A 22298-nucleotide genomic window follows, 5' to 3' on the forward strand; every position below is an offset into this window, starting at 1 on the left:
TAAGTGCAAATTATTACTAACCCTACTAATATGTAGCTAGAACCTGAGTAGAGCCTTTGCTGCTTTAGGGAGAATTGCTCACTTAGGTAGTCCAAGTATCGTATCACCCTAGTAGTCTAAGTGTAAAGCAGCTTAAGTCTAAATTTTAAATATTGAACTCTTGGATTTTTCTGAAAAGAAAGATCAAACTTTTGTGTATATAGGTATTTATTAAATATCATTAATAATCACAATAATAATAAAGTTAATAATTACTAATAATTCTAATAACATTATTAATGGAAACACATTTCTACAAGGTTCATTTTTTTGGGGGGTGGTTATGTTAGGGTTTCTTTCTACAAATATAAACTGAAAAAGAGCAAATATAAACAGAAAGGGAAGAGCAAAAAGTAGAGAAGTGATCTTGATGATACCATTCCAGGCAACTTTTTTAGATTTCCAATAGTCCAGGGTTAATGCATGAGAGGTTCTTATGCAGAACTTTATGGTCAGCTACCATGATGAAAAAAATAGTACTGAATGTTGAGTTCTTCTTTCTGTAGTAGAAGCTTATTTCACTTTACATATTACACATGTTCCCTAAAAGCTGGGTGAAAATGGAATTTTTATAGATCAAACAAAGTACATGTTTCCCATACACTGAAACTAAAATTTTAGAGATGCTTTATTTTTATTTCCAAATGAAGTTCAGCTGAGTTTCTTAATATGTTAGTTTTATGTTTCAAGGCCTGTTCTAGTTACCACTATAGTCAAAGATCTAGAAATACTTATACTGGGAAAGCACTATTTAAAAGAGCCCTGAGAGGTAAATTCTTTTGAAACAATAGTAGCAAGTTCCTAATTTATCTGTCTTATGGTTAGCAGTTTTGTTTATTTAGCTCTCTAAACTCAGTGACTGCATGTGGTTCAAAAATTCAATGCAAAGCTATTATGTAAAACAGCAAAATGGTTCCAGAACAGTTTATGGATTTATAGAATTTTATTGGAGTTGGAGAGTCAACCTTCAAGATGATTCATTCTAGGAGACTCATTTTGCAGATGAAGAAACTGAGGTCTAGAGAGGCTTAGTAACCTATTAAGGTTGCTGCCAACTTAGAGACAGAATCGAGAGTAGACAGAATGGAGGTCTTCTGACTACTCTCCCCAGTTCAAGGGTTTTTACTATACTAGGGGTCAAAAATATTTTCCTGTAAAAGGCCAGACAGTGAATATTTTAGGCTTGCAGGGCATATAGTCTCTGTTGTAACTATTCAACTCCACCATTTAGCGTGAAAGCAGCTATAGACTATATGTACATGAATTTCCATCACTGTATTCCAATAAAACTTTATATATATAAAAAGAAATATAGATGTATTAATTTGTGAAATCGTAAAGCTCTTATGTGAGTGCTTGGTCCCCAGATTGTAGTTTGCCAACCCCTCTACTACACTGTTGCTATTGAAGAGCCTGTGGATATAACAACATAAAACCAGATCTTATACAAGTAGTTCTTCAAACTTTCCAGTTTATTAAATCCTTCATAAAGAAGTTTTCTATCTACTTTAGTTTAGAAGATATACTTCAGTATATCTTACTTATACTTCAGTAAGTTTTGAGAGTAAAACATAACAATTTTGAGTTAAGAAGACCATTCACGGGCTTCCCTCGTGGCACAGTGGTTAAGAATCCGCCTGCCAATGGAGGGGACACAGGTTTGGTCCCCTGGCCTGGAAAGATCCCACTTGCCACGGGGCAGCTAAGCCCGTGCGCCACAACTACTGAGCCTGCACTCTAGAGCCCGTGCTCTGCAACAAGAGAAGCCATGACAATGAGAAGCCTGCGCATCGCAACGAAGAGTAGCCCCTGCTTGCCTCAACTAGAGAAAGCCCATGTGCAGCACCGAAGAACCAACACAGCCAAAGATAAAAACAAATAAATAAAAAAATATATTAAAAAAAAAACAGTAATTCACAATCTTATTACTAATATTAATGATGCAATTTTTTTTTTTTTTTTTTTTTTTTTGCGGTACGCGGGCCTCTCACTGTTGTGGCCTCTCCCGTTGCAGAGCACAGGCTCTGGACGCGCAGGCTCACCGGCCATGGCTCACGGGCCCAGCCGCTCCGCGGCATGTGGGATCTTCCCGGACTGGGGCACGAACCCGTGTCCCCTGCATCGGCAGGCGGACTCTCAACCACTGCGCCACCAGGGAAGCCCAATGATACAATTTTCTACTAAGCAAATTAACCTAGAAAGGAGAAGGCAGATTTTAAATTCAAAGAAAAAGCGAACTACAAGTAATTAAGCTCAATCGTAATTGTAGCTAATACGTCAAACATCAAAATGGAACACTCCCCACTAGATGATTCTGTGTCTCATTTAAGGAAGTGGAAAACAAACAAAGAAAATGGTCAGCTCAGACTTCTGCTAAGTTAAGCTACTGTTCATGCACTTAGGGAAGCAACAAAGTTATTAAGTAAGGAACAGGAGAGTTGAACACAGATGAATTAGTGACTTGAAGACAGAGTCAAAAGCCAATACCCCCTTTCTGGTGCCCCCTAACTGAGCTCAGAAACAAGTACCATGAAATCTGATAGGCCCAAGGGCAGGGAGGTATATTTTTAAAAGTCTAAATACAAAACACACAAGTATGAGATATAGAAAACTGGCTTTGCACCCAAGTGGCAAGGTCACACAATCATTTTGTGATATACTGAGGGGGCAAAACGCATCACAGGGACATACAAATTCAAGTGTGACTTAAGAATTTGAGAGAGGATCATCTTACTAAGATTCAGAACACAACTCAAAACCGTAAAAAGGGTGGAGAATTTGGGGTGGTTGAGGCTGACCAAAAGGCTAGAAAATCATTTCGAGGCAGAAATGTTAAAGGATTTAGGTTGACTACATGTAAGAATTAGGTCCTAGATGATAATGAGGTAAGATCATTAATTAAATCAGAACTTCCCATCTCTCTCCATATAGCCACAACCAAAGTTATCATTCAGTTTAGTCAGCATAGCCTATGTGTATTTGATACTTAAGCATAATCTAAACAAAAGTCGAAAAGCTAGAGTTTCAAAATTAAGTCAGGGCATATGATTAAAGGAGGCTGTGCTATCTTCTCTGAAGAAGATTAAAAATGAGACTTGTTAGTGTAGTAGATATGGCTATATTTCAGAGCAATTGCATGGAACAGATATCTTAGGAATCCTTTTCGGTCTGTGTAAAAGTATTTCGTAAAGATGGTCTTTTAATGTATATAATAACTTTCAAAAGCTACACTGTCTAACTTTGGGAGTAATAAACTCTATATTTCAGAATCAGCAACTAATAGAATTGCTTTATAAAATATAAGGTCAAACTCACGTCAATTATTATTTATGTAACTGTTCATACCAGAATAACCGTTTTCAGGTTTAGAATCAAAGGTGCCTTTTGGATACCAGATTTTTACTGCTCTGAGGAGCTGGAGCCTGCAACCTCTCTGCTAATTTACTGTTCTCTCCTGTAATTAGAGGACTCTGCGTAAGTGCTGGTTTTCATTAGGGCACAAAGGTCCTCGATAAATCTTTAAGGTAGCTCTTGATGAATTGATAGAAGGGGGAAGACTGACAAAAGGCAGCTAATTAAAGCTTCCTGGTTGACCTCTCAAAAGGTGCTGCTTAGGTGTAGCCTCACTCTTGCAGATAGCAGTGCCGTACAACAGAACTTTCCGTGATGACAGCAATGTTCTATACCTGTACTGCCCAATACTGTAGCCACCGGCCACATGTGGTACTGAGCACTTGAAATGTGGCTAGTGCAACCGAGAAATCAAATTTAGAATTTTATTTAATATTAATTAAAATTAAAAATTAAGTAGCCACATATGCCTACTGGCTATTGTATTGGATAGAGTACTGGAAAATGGAATTCCTAAACAAATTTTTTCTAGTTCTACAAACTGTAGGAACCCAAGAGACCGACTGGTAAGTCAGAGAAGTAATGCAGGCTATATTTTTGCAATTTGCAAAATCAATAAAGGAAAATTATAGAAGTTATCAGAAATCTCCCTCACTTTCTGTATATACAAGGAATAAATAGTTTTATCCTCTAAATCGAATTACACAGATTCAACTCACCCTTTCCTGAAGTGATTGCAATAAACTTACCCAAATACAGAATATTGCTTCTATTTGTACAGAATATCTTTGACATACTTCACTATAGGGAAATTTGCTTTCTAATTCATGAAGCAAAGGGAATGATTTCTAGAACAGATTTCCTGCTGAGCCTCTTCCCTAGATAGACAAGCTCAGACACCCACAGCCCCTTTCCACACCTCGCCCCCTTGCACAGTAACTCCTTCATATAAATGGCACCCAGAGTTAGAGTACAGGTATGCCTCCTTAAGAGACACATACCCACAGAGCACAGATTTTCCAGACAGTCTGTATCACACAGTCTGTCCCATGCATCCTAATATTCAGTCTGAGAAAATACAATCCTCATATCTAGTCCTGTACTCAGGACTATGTAGTTTATATAAGAAGTATTATTTCTAGAGGATGTAAACAAACTGAAGTATTAAAATTCTAGAGCTCAGTATGAAATAAAAGGAGGGGAAAAATTCAACATATGAAATGTCTGATAACCAAAATGGTGAAAAGAAATTTTCCATCATCATTCACACGTGTAAAATAAAATAATGAAAGAAAGAAAGGAAAATAAAAAGAAATGTGTGATAATTCAAATCACATGTAGGGTTCTATAAACTTTTAAAACCTACAGTTCGAAAGACAGTCTGAAAAATGATGTCAATGCTTTATACTTGTCCAAATAATTTTCTCATTAGGGATTTGTTGTGTCCTGTAGCTTGCTAAATAGGTTAAATGCCAAAATGAATGCATGAATATGGAAAGGAACAATTTCTGATTGCTGAGTACTGACAGTATTATAACCAATAATGAGTAACAGTCTTGAAATTTCAGTAGAGTAAAATGAATAATGTTTTATGTTCTGGCATAAAATAGTTTCACAAAACTTTCAGAATGAGAAAAAGGTTCAACTGCAAAAATAATAAGCTCACTACCAAAAATACATTAAAATTTATAAACAGGTATAAGCCTTTTGGAAGGTAAGTTACTCATAGAGATCAAAAATCTTAAATACATGTATACACTCTGATGCCAACAATTCCAGTAGCAAAGAACTTACCCTAAGGATATAATCAGAGGTGTACAAAGATTAGTGAAAATAGAGTCAATGCAATAGTATTTATGGTTGTGGAAAACTGGAAGCAATGTCCAAGTCCAACAGCTGGTTAATTAAATTATGATATGTACATTATGATGGAATTTTGTAGACCAATTACAAGTTTGTCCTTTAGAGTAATGACTCTCAATAAGGTAAACTTATCAGAATCACCCATGGGGCTTTTTCAATAAACGCATGCCCCTCCAACCTCCTGCATGCCTGGGGCTGAGGCGGGGAGGGATGGGTAGTGTCCTGGCTGAGCTGACTGGTGTGGTGAGCTACTGTTACTATGGGAATGTGTTATACCCTTCAAGTGTGCCAAAGTGAAAGCCAGTATTTAAGAAGACTCTTTTGTCATATGGTATATTAAAAAAGTAGGTTATGTGGAATTCACATAACATAAAACTAACCTTCTTTTTTGTTTTTTTTTGTTTTGCGGTACGCGGGCCTCTCACTGCTGCGGCCTCTCCCGTTGTGGAGTACAGGCTCCGGACGCGCAGGCCCAGCGGCCATGGCTCATGGGCCCAGCCGCTGCGCGGCACGTGGGATCTTCCCGGACCGGGGCACGAACCCGCGTCCCCTGCATCGGCAGGAGGACTCTCAACCACTGCACCACCAGGGAAGCCCAAAACTAACCATTTTAAAGTGTACAATTCAGTGCTAATTAGTACATTCACAATGTTATGCGGCCACCACTTCTGTCTAGATCCAAAACATCCTCATCACAACCCAAAAAGTCCCTATACCCATTAAGCAGTCACTACCCAGTGCCTGGCAATCACCAGTTCGCTTTATGTCTCTATGGACTTACACACATAAATACCTATTCGAGATATTGCAAATAAATGGAACCATCCAATATGTGGCCGTTTATGTCTTTTACTGCATGTCAATATCCAATTGTCCCAGCACCATTTGTTGAAAACACTATTCCTTCCCCATAGAATTGCTTTGGCGTTTTGGTTGAAAATCAACTGACCATAAATATAAGAGTTTATTCCTGAACTCTTGATTCTCTTCACCAATCTACACGTCTAACCCTATACCATACCAGTACCACAGATACTATAGCTTTATAGTAAGTGTTGGAAAATATAAGTCCTCCAACTTTGTTCTTTTTCAACAGATTGTTTTGACTATTCTTGGTTCTCTGCATTTCCATGTAAATTTAGGATCAGTTTGTCAATTTCTGCTAAAACTTTGATAGGGATTGTGTTCAACCTACAGACCAATTTGGGAAGAATTGCCATCTTAACAATATTGAGTCTTCCAATCCACGAATATTAAATCTCTCTCCATTTATTTGGATCTTCTTTAATTTCTCTCAGCAATATTAGTTTACAAGTCTTAAAATTCTTTTGTTAAATTTATTCTTAAGTGTTTCATTCTTTTTGATGCTATTGTGAATGGAACTGTTTAATTTCATTTTAAGATTGTTCATTGCTCATATATAGAAATACAACTCAATTTTATATACTGATCTTGTATCTTGCAACCTTGCTGAACTTATTATTTCTAATAGATATCTGCAGATTCCTAAGGATTTTCTATATACAAGATCATGTCATCTGTAAACAAAGACAACTTTACTTTCTTTCCAATCTGGATGCCTTTTTAAAATTTTTTTTGGCCTGACTACTAGAGCCTCAGAATCTGTATTTTTAATAAGTTCCCAGGTGATGCTGATGGTCTGGGGATCACACTTGAGAGCCACTGCTCTAAAGAATGTATATCACAGGATGGATATGACACTAGAGGAAAGATACTAGAGTCACTAGAAGGGGAGTGACTATTACAATATATCACAGGTATAAGATCCTTTCTTTCTCGATACTGTGAAGGAAAATGATGATCAAAATGGTCAGAAAAGTCTAAGCATCATTACTTTGGAAGAAACACATAAATAGAGATTATTCAGTGACATTTTTGGTGTTCTGTAATTTTTTGAAAGTCTTTAAAAATCTCAAAAATGTAAATGATGTTACTGGGGAAAAGCTAAAATGGTATGGAGCGTACATTTAGGAATTACAGTTGTTAATAAATAGAGACCAAATTAAAGGTATTAAATATTAAAATAACAATAAAACAATAACAATAAAATGTTAATAGAAAATAATATCTATGGAGCATGTATGACTGCTAGGTACTATTCTAACTGCTATATTAATTCATTAAATCCTTACAACCCTATGACTTAGCTATTATTATTATCCCCATTTTATAGACAAGGAAATTGAGGCACACAAAATTTAAATAACTCATTCAAGGTCACACAGCCAGAGTCAGAATTCATCTAAGGCGATGTAGCTCTAGAGGTCATTCTTTCCCATAACACTATACTCATTCACTTTCTTCTTGCCACTGACAATAAAAATTTCCTACCTCTGACTTAGTAATAAAATCAATTTTCTACTGCTCTGTGTGAACTTCAAAGGGAATCATAATAATTAGGGTGTTTCCCACCATTTGATGGAATTAAAAACAGTGTCTAGGTAGAAGGATGGGTACCTAGCTGTTCATCTGTGAAAATAAATTGTGTGGTGGGCTCTGAAAGTCAGGGAAGTTGCAATCTCTGTTCTAGAAGCTCACAGAAATGGCAGAATGAGAATTAGTTTCTTGAGAAGAGTAGGTATAACAAGCTTTAACCAGGGTGGCTGAATACACAAAGGAATACAGCCTTACCAGAAGCTGAAAAAAAACAATGATGACCCTGCTGATGCTCCTAATTCTAGGTTGTTTGGCGGGTCTTAAATTTTAAAGAGGCTTGCAAAGGGATGTGGTAAATTCACATGACCCCTCTCTGCTGTGACAGCTTGCTCCTGTCCAAACGAATCTTAGTCACCACTTTGGCTATTTTAGGCCCAAGTCTGATTCAGTGGCTCTGGGAGAAATACAGCATGTGTTTCTTGTGAGGGGGCAAGCCTGAGCCCTAGAGTAAATGGCTTTTATTTGGGCAATGAAGGGTTCAATCCCAGACAGGGTCATGTCACACTGGCCAAAGCAACAATAGAGTTCAAAAGACTTTAGGGAAGAATTGAGAAAGAAGTATAATTAATAGCTTCTTTGGGAAAGAAATTAACTTCAAAAACGGCTAACCATTCACTTTGGATAAGATTTTTTTTTTCTTTTGTAGGCCATACTGGTTCAGGTGTATAGCAAAGCAAAAAACCAAAAGTCTTGGGAAACTTCTTTGGGCACCTTCTCAATAATGGCATGTCATTAATAATTATTGTTTTGCCGAGGATTTTTAAATAGAGAAGAGCCAGTTTGCACCCCTGACTGCAAAAACAACTAGGAAAAAGGCTTAACTGGGAATAATCATCACCAACAGTGACATGTTAGAATTTCCCTTACTCTACAGTTGCACTCTCCAATAGAACTTTTTGCAATGATGGAAATGTCCTATAGCTGCTCTGTCCAATATGGCAGCCACTAGCCACATATGGTTGCTGAACACTTGGAATGTGCTAATGTGACTGAGGAACTGACCTTTTTTAAAAAAATTAATTAATTAATTAATTAATTTATTTTGGCTATGTTGGGTCTTTGTTGCTGTGTGTGGGCTTTCTCTAGTTGCGGTGAGCAGGGGCTACTCTTCGTTGCGGTGCACAGGCTTCTGCTTGCGGTGGCTTCTCGTTGTGGAGCATGGGCTCTAGGCACGTGGGCCTCAGTAGTTGTGGCATGCAGGCTAAGCAGTTGTGGCTTGCAGGCTAAGCAGTTGTGGCTTGCAGGGCTCAGCAGCTGTGGCTCGTGGGCTCAGCAGTTGTGGCTCGTGGGCCCTAGAGCGCAGGTTCAGTAGTTGTGGTGCCACAGGCTTAGCTGCTCTGCAGCATGTGGGATCTTCCCGGACCAGGGCTCAAACCCGTGTCCCCTGTGTTGGCAGGCAGATTCTCAACCACTGCACCACCAGGGAAGTCCCGGAACTGACCTTTTAATTTTAGTTAATTTAGATTTAAAACGCTGCATGTGGCTAGTGGCTAATATGTTGGCCAGTTCAGCTCCATATGATAATACTGTAGCCTACATAGTTTCCTGAAAATTCATATAAATGTCCTTATAAATCTAGAGTTGAATACAATCATTCACATATTTCAGAAGTCAAATAACAATGAATTAATAATATTATTGCAACTTATGACATATCTGAAAATACTTATGAAGAGAAGTTTTATAGTTGGCAGGAGTCACATGGCTAAGGAGGATTCATCTAATCAACCACTTAGAGGACAGAGCTAAGTTTTTTAATAGTAATTAAAGTAAGTCAAATATAAGTTAATTTTAAGACCATAATATAATAGTTTCCTCTGTTGGGGGGAGGAGGGAAATGCTGTCCCATAAGATTTTTGCCCAGTGCTGAAAGATTCCATTATTTTATTCTGGGTCTTTTTCAAAAACCTCAAAAACCTTTTAAAGTCAAATGGGCCCTCCATATGAAGTAAATACTGTGTTTTGTTTGTTTGCTTGTTTGTTTTTGGTGGGGTGGAGGATAGGGAGCATGGTAAACGGGAGAAAGGTACTCTAGGAAGAATAAAGAAAAAGTGAGAAAAGTGATTTGAAAATATTTTCTGGTAGACCACGGTAGTAGGGATTTTGACTGCTTTGTGATGGCTGTTCAACCCTAGTTCCAATTCTAATTTGGTATTATTCCCATTGAACTAAACTCACATTTTCTGACAAAATATTTAAGTTTGAGAAAGCATGGCCTAGATTAAAATTCAACAATAATGGATAATAATAGCAAATTACTATTTTTAAAGTAATTATATCTCTGCTATGAATTTTAGAGATAACATAAATCTAAAATGTGATTAATCTTCCATTTATTATTACTTATTGTTTGGATTTGTACTTAGATATTACCTTAAATGACTTAAAAAACCAAAATCTTATTGAAATAATGGTAACTTTTGGAAGTAAGAATTTAGCTGTAAGAAAGCAACAGCCAATACCAGGATAATATTTATGGGCACTGAAACAGAATAAAAACATTATCATCAACTGCCTCTATCTGGCTTTTTGATGATTTCTTTAATTTACCTTTAGTTTCCTCCTTGCATTAAATTTCCTCAGTTGTTCTACTGTTTCTGGAAGATGAATCTTGTAGGCATAACGATCCCGCTCCTATAAAAGATGAAAGATAATGAACACACATAACTGTTTAAAAGAGTGAAGGAGCTTAATCTAAATAAACAGTAAGCCCAAACTGGATATGAAGGTCAAAACTGATAGTAAAATATTATTTCATTTTCAGCAATAACAAAGGGCTAAAATAATGGTCCATGTAATTTTCAGATATATGGCTATGTGGCTAAAACAATTAATCATAATTACTAGGAAGGTATGAAGTTACCTTTGATACAATCTTGTCAGGTAAAATGAGCCTTTAAAAAATTAACTCCACAACTAACTCAGCATTCTGAGTTGTCAGGAATAACTGGATTTAAAAAAAAGTCACAGTGGGCTTCCCTGGTGGCGCAGTGGTTGAGAGTCCGCCTGCCGATGCAGGGGACACAGGTTCGTGCCCCGGGTCCGGGAAGATCCCACATGCCGCAAAGTCACAGTATCTTCAAACTAGGACAAACTTTTCAAGGCCATCTAATTCAACCACTTCCCAGTGTGGGATCCCCTGCAATCCCTGATGGATGATCATTCTGTTTGACCTCATACAACAGATTACTTTATGGCAGCCCACTACAATTTTAAGAAAGTGAAAAAATTCTTACTCAGCCTAGTCCCACATCTGGCTTGTATGGACTAGCTCTTCTCCTTGGGGATCATAGAGCAAACATACTACCTCTTCCATATAATACCCCTTTAGTAGTTAAGAGGGGGATCATGCTTCCACTAAATCTATTCCTCTCTGTGATAACATCTCCAGTTGCCCCAACTTCTCGTGTATATTTCAATCTGCATTTCATTCTCCTTGTCTCCCTCTTTGATTCTAGTCTAATTTGTCAGTGTATCTGGAAGATTTTATGCTACAAGTATTTACTTTAGAAATATTTCTTGAGTGCCTACTATATGCCAGGCATTGTTCTATAATCTTGGGATTAACAAGTAAACAAACCCAGCAAAGATTCTGGCCCTCATGTAGCTCATATTTCAGTGGGAGAAGATAAGAAAATACAAAAAAAAGGTAAATTATAGAGTATGTTAAGAGTGCTATGGAATAAAGCAAAAAGTAAGGCAGGGTAAAGGTACATTGCAATTTAAAATAGGATGGTCAAAGTAGGCTCAACTGAGAAAGTGATATCCAAAAGAGGTGAGAGAGTGGGTCTAGGCAGATAGAACAACTAATGCAAAGGCCTTTCAAAGGAGAGAGTGTACCCGAAATTTTCAATAAATAGCAAGGAGACCCGTGTGTGGAGTAAACAGTAGATCAGATTAGAGAAGTGGCAAGGCTGGTGGAGGGCATAAAGGGCCTTTGGCTTTTATTCTGAGTGGGAGATGGAGCAACTGGGGGGTTTTTGAGCTGGAGTGACGTGACCTGACAAGTTTAGAGGAACACTCTGGTTGTTGTGTTGAGAATAGATTGGAAGGGGGCGAGAGTTTAAAAAAAAAAGGCAGGGAGACCAGTTAGGAGGTTATTGTAGTAATCCAGGGGAGAGATGATGGTAGATGAAACCAGATGGAAACAATAAAAAGGGTGAAAGGGAGATAGACTCTGAATGTAATTTGTTTTGTTTTCCCGAAAAAGTTTTACTGAGGTATAATTAGCATACAATTAACTGCACATGTACGATGGGATAAGTTTTGACATACGTATATAAACATAAAACCATCACCACAATCATAACGAACATATCCATCACTCTCAAAAGCTTCCTTGTGTCTCTGTCGTCCCCTTTCCCATCCCCAGGCAATCACTGATCTACTCTCCCGTTACCTGAGATTAGTTTGCATTTTCTAGAATTTTATATAGATGGAATAATACAGTACATGTTAATTATTGTCCAACTTCATTCACTCAGCCTAAATATTTTAACTTCACCCATGTTGTTGCATGTACCAATAGTTCATTCCTTTTTATTGCTGAGGGGTATTCCATTGTATAGATGTACCATAAACTTGTTTATTCAGTCACCTGTTGATGGACCCTGGGTTGTTTCCAATTTTTGCCTATTATGTATAAGGATGCTGTGAACATTAATGTACAAGTCTCTGTATGGATATATGTTTCATTTCTCTTAGGTAAATACTTAGGAGTAGAATGGCTGGGTCATTTTATAAGAGTATGTTTAACTTTTTAAGAAACTGCCAATAGTTTCCCAAAGTGGTTGTACCATTTTACATTCCCATAGGATTGTATAAGTTCCAGTTGTTCAACATCTGCACCTACACTTGGTGTGTTTAGTCTTTTTGATTTTAGCCATTCTGATATATGTGTGTATAGGTATTTCGTTGTGGTGTTAATTTGTATTTCTCTAATGACTAATGATGTTGACCATCTTTGCATGTGTTTATTTGCCATCTGGATACCATATAATATTTTCAAATTAAGTCCAAGATCACATTATTATTATTTTGTAACTAAAATTTCTCTTTGTATGTGAACTACTTCTAAAATCAAATGTTTTGGTATCATGTACTTACAAATTTACTTTTGAATTTAAGTAGGATTTTACAGTCAGTCCTGTCAACGCTTCACCTTATTACCAGTGAAAATTCCTAAGGAATGAATACAAACACTTGAAAATTTATTTTCTGTATTAATGACTAAGAGTAACAAGAGTTCCCTGGAGAGCAAAATGATAATCTTGAGTACACATACAACACTCAAATGTCAAAATGACTCCAAGTTTTATTTCTGCTAGTTTCCATGTGCTAAACATCTTAGAAATAATTTCATTATCTTTAGGGGCTTAACATCCTTTTCCTGCACTGAGCCAAAATAGGTTCACCAATACAGAAGACATAAGAATTTATCAAATAATTAACTAGCAGAGAGAAGGATAAAATTACTATTTTAGAACAAGCAATGGAATCTTTTATGGATTTGTTATTGCTTGTAGATTACAAATTTTAATTGTGTTAGGTCTGGTGATATTTAATTAACGTACACTGAAGAACAAACATCAAAATGGGTTTTACATTATTTTTTGAATAAAAATTATTTTGTATCGTGATAGAATACAGGGGAAAAAAAACCCTAGGGAAGGTTTTATAAACAACAAGAAGAAAACAAACAAACAAAAAGGTGCCGCATGGTATAGTAGGAAGACAACGGTCCTGGAGTTGAAAGACTTTTGTTCAAATTCTGGGTCATTTAGGTCTAGCTGTATGACCTTACATTCTCTCAGTATCACTTGTGCCTTTTTGCAAACTAATCTTATAGGATTGTTATGAAGATTAAATGAGATGCTGTATAGGTACATGTTTGGTTTCCCTGAGTTTTAATAATCACTTTTATTAGTCAAGACATGGAAATCTCCGACATAAAAAAGTTTAGGAGCTTTTAAAAGTGTGTGTGTGAGAACAAATAGTTTACTAAATAATCTTGGCTATTTTCTAACTGAAAACATGTTCCTATTACATAAGAAAAAAGGTAAAAATAGAACAGTGAGAATTACAGAGGAACAAATCTGTAACACATTTTTAATTTTTAAAACTTACTTTATTCATTTCCAAAAAAGGTGAACCTAGTTACAGTATGTTTTTGAATAGAGAGTCTAAGGCTGTTATGTCCAGTATAGTAGCCACTAGGTAAGATATATTTACATATTTTAAATATAATAATATGATAAATATTTAAATATAATTAAATATTCAGTTGTACGAGCCACATTTCAAGCACTAAACAGCCAACATGTGGCTAGTGTCTATCACATTGGACAGTGCAGATATAAACACTGCCCTCACGGCAGAAAATTCTTATTGGACAGAGCTAGTAGGGGGTCTTTCCTTATTACTACTACTGAACTGAGGCTAAAATCTAACTAAATTTCACTTAAAATGAAATTGTTCAACATTTTAGGCATATGTAACAGAAAAAATTTCCACTGCTTTTTAAGAAAAAGGGGGGTTTCATTCCCTTTCTCAAGCCCTTTGTAGTCTTTGCAGATAGTACAACTGTGATCAAGTCTCTGGCTGACGCCTAGTGTGTGTGTGTGAGTGAGAGAGAGAGAGAGAGAGAGAGAGAGAGAGAGAGAGAGACAGAGAGAGACAGAGACAGAGAGAGAGAGAGACAGAGAGAGAGAGAGAGGGCCTGGGGAAAGCGGCTTGAAAGATACATGTCATGTCTGGATTCTAGAGCCAGAAACAGGCATTGGAGCTGATTTTTAAAGCACTCCCCAATCCACAGAATAAACTCTTCTTTTTCCAAAGTCTACTTTTTTTAGTTAAGAGTTCTTGATAACAAGGAAATTAATGACTCAAAAGTGAAAGCAGCTAACAGAAGATTGAAAGCTAGAGAAAAGAAGTCCGACAGCGGAGGGACCCTAGGACTCAGAGGTGTGATCCTGTGGTGATATATCTGGGTGTTTTTTTGGCCTCCTAACATATCCTCACCTGGGTGTGAGAGCAGCCCACAACCTGGAAACTCCCAGGGGAGCGCAGACAAAATGACCCCCAAGAAAAGCCTCCTCTCTTTAGCCAAAGGACTGAGAAGAGGTTGGCTCTGCAGGACAGAAGCCTTTTGACTTCACCCACTCCATTCCAGGGGATCACCATGAAAGAAGCCAAGTTCCTCCCCCTCAGAACACTTTCTACCAAACCAGCCCTGCCTGAAGCAAAGAAGAGCAAAGAGGTGGCACCCCACCCCTAGAGAACAGGGGCAGGATTACAAAGAAGAGGCAGCTGGGGAAGGAGGGGCTTTGGCACATCCCTAGTATACCCATGTGTAAAACCAATGACAACCAACAGAGCAAGAACTTTGAGACTAAACTATGGTTTATGAAGTACCTCCCAGGTTCCAAATGAGCCTCTGGGTAGCATACAAGTGGGACAGACTAGATGAGTATTACAAAGGCATTGAAAATGAAATTGGCATTTGAATCACAGCCCATAGAAGTGGACTAGGACATGTGTTCTGAACCTAATTGGGTTAACTGCCTACCAAAATAGAAGATTTAAATAAGAATCATAGTCTCATAACATAATAATACTAAAAATGTGCAGCAGAGTATCCAGAAGTACTCTTCATACTAAGAACCAAGAAAATCTCAACTAAATTAAATTTAAATTTTGAACGTTTAAAATACATCACTTCCACTCTACATGTTTAACCCCTTCTACAGGCTTCCTAATTCTGAATATCTTGAATCACTCAACTGAGCCTCATCAATTTGCCTTCCTTAATCGCTCTTGGTCTGGGTATTTCTTTCCCACTCCCACTTTTACTCCCTGCTCCAGGCCCCTGTCGCTTCCTAACTGGACAGCCCAGCTTCTATAGGATCTCTTTGCTTCTACTGCTTGCATCCCGACAGGCAACCCACCTGTGCACAGTGTCCACAGGAATTATATGAGCATACTGCTTGCCCTGTATCATTGCTCAAAAGCTTGCAGTAGCTTTTAACTCTCTATACCCTAATATCTAAAGTACTTAGTTTGGCATTCTAGATATATTCTTCCTCAAATCAAATTTTCAGGCTACTACTACTGCAACCCTTCAAATAGCTGACTTTTGTATTATGCCAGTGTACCCTGACCCCATCCCTGAATGCCCTGAACACTTATAATGTTTTGCCTGTGCTCCTCTGTACCTCCCACATGGGCCCCCTTCAGTCCTACTAACATGTTACGTGCAGCCCTCTCTGGAGCGCTGGCCTACAGTGACCTCTCATGCCCCGCATTAGTCTTCCTGGGCTCATACTTCTGTATTCTTGTGAGGTGCTTCTCACGTGTGACTTCTTTGAAGTTATCTTTCTGTTTCTTTATGTTATATTAACAGCATTTGAAAATTCATTTCACGGGCTGACTATGCCTTTCTCTCTAATAGGTTGGGAAGTTTAATGCATAGCAGACTGAACTCTATTTCTAGTGAACACCTCTTCTGCTCACCATTCACTAAGGTGAAGTGGAGAGAGAGATACGGACATAGTCAAAAAATTTTTTTTAATAAAATTATGCTTAAATTATGATTCCTGATATTTTCTAAACAGATGAAATCATAAGATTGAAAAAAAAAAGTCTGTTAAGGTACCTCATACCAGAAAACAAGTAAATAATAACAACCTCAAAGCATTATAAAAATGAGACAAAAGAAAAAAAAATATTTTTCTGTATTAAACAGTCCTACCTGAAACTAAAAGTAATGTGATATGAATTCAGAAAAATGTCTATAGCAACGTGTCTTACACTTTAATGAAGTACTTGATTCACCGTCCCTTGTGCACACTAGATGCTGAATATACTTTTAATTGGTGTGTTGATTGATTTTTCCAAAATTCAAATTGATTAGCCTAATATAAATACCCTTTTTGTCTTTATTATAGTCAACATACTTGGAGTCTATATATATTAAGGCTACAAAGGGTGTGAAAAGAGCTCAGTCGTTTATAAGAAAATTACAATCTTATTTGGCCTTACTTTTGTTGGAATGAATATTTACAGCAAACAGCACTAATTTAGATAAAAGTGTTAAATACATATAATTTAACAACCACAAGACACTCACATAGTAACTGGTCTATTTACTCAAATTCCCTTTTGAGATGGTATGATTGAACAGGACTTTTTTTTGTGGTTTGCCAAAGAAATAATAATTGTTTTGGACATAAAACAACGGTATCATGACTTTGGGTACTCTTCATTACAAGGATTTTCATCATTTTATTTCTCTACATTGCAGTTATTCAGGAGTTTTTCATATTTAAACCATAGCTTAAATTTTTTTTTTTTTTTTTTTTTGCAGTACGCGGGCCTCTCACTGTTGTGGCCTCTCCCGTTGCGGAGCGCAGGCTCCGGATGCGCAGGCTCAGCGGCCATGGCTCACGGGCCCAGCCGCTCCGCGGCATGTGGGATCCTCCCGGACCGGGGCACGAACCCGTGTCCCCTGCATCGGCAGGTGGACTCTCAACCACTGCGCCACCAGGGAAGCCCCATAGCTTAAATTTTAGCCATTGCTAAATTACCACCACTTATATGCACAGAAATGATTTAAAAGTATACATGGAAAAGTACTGAAATATAAGCCTGTTCTCATCAGCTAGATAATATTCTCATTGAATTCTTCCATCTTCAGATAACACACTGCAGCGAAGGTAAACTGTAGTTCAGACATGGCACGTGACACTAAGCTCAAACAGCCTCCTGGAATTTTTTCATTTAAGTTACGGACACTTTTTGTCTTTTGTCTTTCTGGTGCCAGAAATCTATTGTGTATTAAGCTCAGATTATTTGGAAAAAGAACTATAATCATTGCAGGGATAAGGGTTTCCAAAAATAAATGTTATTAGTCAAGGTATGCAAGATAATGAAAGCCAAATTTTCTAAAGGATCTTAAAAATGACTAATATGGCTGCCATTTTCACTGTTATTTGGCATTTAAACTAGCTTCAAACAAACAAAAGATCCCCATTATGAGAAACTGAGGCAAAGGAAAAATAGGAGTCCCCCCAAATGGTTTATTTCTGGGAGAAAATAAGTACAAGAAAGTATCTCAGAACTGTTTACTCTTTTCAGGAATAGCTACAACTGGGGAAATTCAAGTCAAGAATAACTAGAACCAAGTATCAGAGGGTTGAATGCAGATGTGAGAAGTAATATTCTTAAGGAGAATCAAGATCCACTGGAATCTCAACATTGTTTGATAATATTATTATTCCTTGTCATCGCTGTTAAGATACATTATTAATCTATGTTTAAATATACATTATTATTTTGCATAATTTCTGGGGAGGTAGCATGGTATAGTAGTATGAACATTTATTCATTCATTCACTCATTAAATCATTAACTAATATTTATGAGCACCTACTACATGTCAGACACTTTCAAAGGTTCTATACAGAAGTGAACCAACTGCGAAAAATTCCCACTCTTATGCAGCTTATATTTTATGGGAGTAGACAGATAAACAAATAAGTAAAATATAAGTATGTCTCATGGTGACCAACACTATGGAAAAAACTAAGGCAGGGAAGGGGGATAGGGAATACTGGTGGCAGGGAACATTCCTTCTCTCAAATTTTAAATTGGGTGGTCAGGGAAGATCTTACTAAGAAGCTGATGTATAAGCAAAGACCTGAAGATGGTGAGGGAATAAGTCATGAGGATACCTTGGGGAAGAGTATTCTAGGGAAAGGGCACGACTAACACAGAGGCAATGAGGCAAGTATGGGCCTGCTGAGGAACAGCAAGGAGGCCAACGTGAGGGAACAAAGTGAGAAGAGGAGAGTAGTAAGGGGTGAAATGAGACAGGTATTGGGGAGCAAAACTGTAAACTAAATTAAGAATACCTCAGGGGACAGGGCCTAGCCTAAAGGTATAAATTCAGGGTGTACAGATAGCATTTAAAGCCATTAAAACTAGATGAGGTTTCCAAGGGTCTGAGTGTAGACAGAAGGAGGCGGGGCTGTGGCACCCCACTGTGAAGACCTGGCTGGGGGAGATGAGAAAGAATCAGCACCATCTGAAAAGGAGCAGCCAGAGAGGTAGAAGGGAAACCAGGAGAGCAAGGTGTCCTGAAGCCAAGGGAGGACAGTGTTTTGGAAGGATGGATGTCAAATGTTGCTGATATGCCAAGAGGGAGAAACCTGATATTTCGCCACTAGACTCAGCAATGTGAAGGTCAGCAGTGACTTGACAAGAGCTATTTTAGTGGAGTTGGTAGGATTGCAAACCTGGCTAGGGTGGGTTCAAGACAAAGAGATGGGAGAAACTGGAGAAAGTGAGTAGAGATAAATCTTTCTAGGAGTTTTGCTGTCAAGGAGAGCAGAGAATAGGGGTAGAAGCTGGAGGGGGTGGTAAGGTCAGGAGAAGATGTGTGTGTGTGTAATAAAAATAAACTGTAGCTTGTTAGATCCAACAGAGATAGGAAGTTGATGATGCCAGTAAGCGGACACATGTGAGAGCAGTGACCTTGAGTAAGTGAACTGGATAGGATCTTGAGTACAAAGGAAGGGGGTGTGGCAGGCTGAATTAAAATCCTGGCTTCACCACTGACAACTTTTGTGACTTGAGGCAAGATTCTTAACCTCTCTGAGGCTTAGTTTTCTCACATGTAAAGTGAGAATTTCCTGGAACTGTTGAGCAGTGTAATGTCTTCATCAAATAGTACTGTCTCACTGAAGTCCCAAGTTATACCTTTAATACTTCATCAGCAGGATGGGATATAAAAAGAACTTTTAAAATCTGCCTTTTTCCTAAGACAATAAACCCATATCTAGTATCTACTGAAATAAAAATAACGCTATGAAGTACACATTCACACCCAAAATAATGATAATCACTTTTTAATTATCACACAGTTGAGTGCTATTTCCGTTGTTCATGTTGCACATCTTTGGAACATGTGTTGGTAGAGAACAAATAGGCCTTCCTCCCTGATGGATTCTGCCTTAATCCGCTTTTGTACCCTCTTGTGATGAGAGCTGAATGTCACTCGAATGGTACATCCTCTTAGATGTTTACAGAGGATGTACAGAAACAGCAAATAAGACGAACAAAACTGTAACGAAAAAATGCTCAGGAAAAAAAAAAGGGTGGAAAGGGGCACCTTACAGAGCAATGCATTCCTGTCACTGGAACTGTTTAAACAAAGTGTAGATGGCCACCTATGAGCTCATGTACCTTAAGCCATGGGTGATTCAGCGCTTCATAAACAGTGATCCTTTCAGCAGGATCCAGCATCAGCATGCGGCGTACTAGGTCTTTGGCACTTTCAGAGATATGGCTCCACTGCCTTGGATTCATCTGAAGAGGAGGAAAAAGGAAAATTACAGTTATGTCCAGTGAGAAGTTAACATTCTCTGTTATTTAATATTCCTATGCTGTTTCAACAGGAATAAAATTCTTGGAGCAGGGTGGAGAAATCTGATTCTAAAGGCTTGCTTTCTAAGGAAGAAGAGGACAGATACAATTCTTTTTCTGTTGTTGTTCAATACATGAGAATTTGCAGGAGTAAATATTTGTTATACATGTTCTTCTTGTTATATATGTAATAATATTTTTAATAATTGAAGAATAGAACATTCATGATTCCAGGTTCTACCTCAGCTAAAATAAAGAGTCTAGAATGTAGACTCTAAAAAGGTTAGAATACTTTGATCCAGAAAAGACTAAAATAAAATTTAAAAATTTGAAGAAATATTTTTAATATTTTGCTTTTAAAACTTGGAATTGGCAGTAATTGTGAAGCTATGCAAAGTAGCTTTTATTAATAGGAGACTTTGGTCACTGTATGTCATTTTCAGTATTTAGGAAAAAATATACCATTACTAAAGGCCTTACAAAAAACCCAATTCACTTGTATACTGTTCTTAAAGAAGTTACTTTTCTTTCTCTTTTAGAGATGAGACAACTAAGCCACAAGGTAAATTAACTAAAGTCAAACAAAAAAATTATGAGTTGTTCCTAAGACACACAACTTGTGAGGAAGGCTGTGGATCTATGAGGAAAAGAGTTGGAAGGCTCCTGGGAAAAGGGGCATGTCTGAGACCAGGAACCAGGAAAAAATGGAAAGCAATGCTTAGGGCTTGGAGTTGGGAAGGTAAGTGGGGACAGGAGGGTAGAGATGGAGTAGGGTCTCACTCCCTATTTAATATGAGGAAACTGACTGATTGGGTGAGCTCATGGGAGCTGCCTGGCGCCAGGAGCTTTACGCAATGCCATGGCTTTAAGTGGCAGAGACCTTTGTCACCTCCTAAGGGAGAAAGATGCAGAATAAAGTCCACAACAGGTTAAAGGCAAATGAAATCACAACTTGCATCACAGTACACATGAATCGTTATGATCCCGCCAAGGGTTAGTATTAGACATTTCGCTCTGGCTAATGTAAGGCTTTGTTCTAGTAGAGGTGGAGTGGAAAACGTTCCATTTTCTTTTTCTAACAGGCAGAATTCCAAACAATAGTCACTTCTCTTGTCAGATTACTTAATTAAATGAATACCATGAGACTGTTGAAATATTGTCATCCTACTGAAATTGTGATCAGTTGACGAGTTTGAAATAAGGAAGTATGTGATTAGATGGGGCTTAGATAGCCTTGTTTCCTCTTCCCCATCTTGGAGCTGATGTAGTCTTTAAAGTCTGAATGATCTGTCCTCAGGAAAGGGGTTGAGAAATCATCTGAAAGTGGTGGTAAGACTTCTGAAGTGAATAGAGGTTGAGAAGTATACTCCGCAGTCCTTTTTATGAGGAAGCCCAATCCAGGGTTTTCTCTTCCTTTGGCAGAGAAGACTAGTTGAAATTAATTTGGGAGGTTGAGTACATAAGGGGGAACAAAACAGGGCTATAAAACAGTCTCACTTATTTGAATACTAAAGCCAGGCAGCTAAGGACTCCTGCTGTGTAGATACCAACTGGCTATCCAGAAATAAGTGATATAAGATGACACTGTATCTTTTAGAGACTTTGTGAAATATATTTCTGTCCTTTATAAAAAAATTAATTGAAATTAAAAGTTAGCATATATTTTAGCTAAATAGTATTCTCCCATATTGACCTTAAAAGATCAAGTAAGCTAGTAAACAAGAATAAAAAGTTAAATTAAAATCATTTAAGACCAGTAGTAGTTTATAAACTATGACAATTTAAATGTACTACATTTAAAATATGTCATCAAAATTTTCTTGAAAATACTCATAGAGATCAAGGATTTTAATATTTATTTTGTTAAGGGCGACCAGGGTGATAAAATGATATTTTTGAGATCTGCTTCAAAATAATCTAGTAGCATGTGGAATATAGATAAAACAAGGCTGGCTGTACGTTGATAAGTGTTAAAGCTGGGGGTTCATTATACTATTATCTCTACTATTTTGTTTGTTAGAAATTTTCAGTAATAAAAAATGTAAAAATAAATGCAGACACAATCACAGCACAGTATTTTTTTTAAAGGCCCAATAGGTTCATCACTGATGGTAGAGATGGATCTATACTTCAAACTAAGATGCTGAAAACCTGAGGCTTTTGTA

General features: G+C 37.5%; 1 protein-coding gene across 3 annotated transcripts in view; it reads right to left on the bottom strand.

The window, feature by feature from the left end:
- Window positions 1–22298, bottom strand: part of CASK (calcium/calmodulin dependent serine protein kinase) — a 389387-nt gene that overhangs the window by 108069 nt on the left and 259020 nt on the right. For all 3 annotated transcript variants that reach the window (XM_079909891.1, XM_079909890.1, XM_079909889.1), the window contains exons 8-9: window positions 19954–20076; window positions 10261–10344 (exon numbers count right to left, since the gene is read on the bottom strand). In XM_079909891.1, coding sequence (XP_079766017.1) covers window positions 10261–10344; window positions 19954–20076 — 207 coding nt within the window. The remainder of the gene's footprint in view (window positions 1–10260; window positions 10345–19953; window positions 20077–22298) is intronic.

The sequence above is a fragment of the Stenella coeruleoalba genome, assembly GCF_951394435.1.
Source record: "Stenella coeruleoalba genome assembly, chromosome: X".
Classification (NCBI taxonomy): domain Eukaryota; kingdom Metazoa; phylum Chordata; class Mammalia; order Artiodactyla; family Delphinidae; genus Stenella; species Stenella coeruleoalba.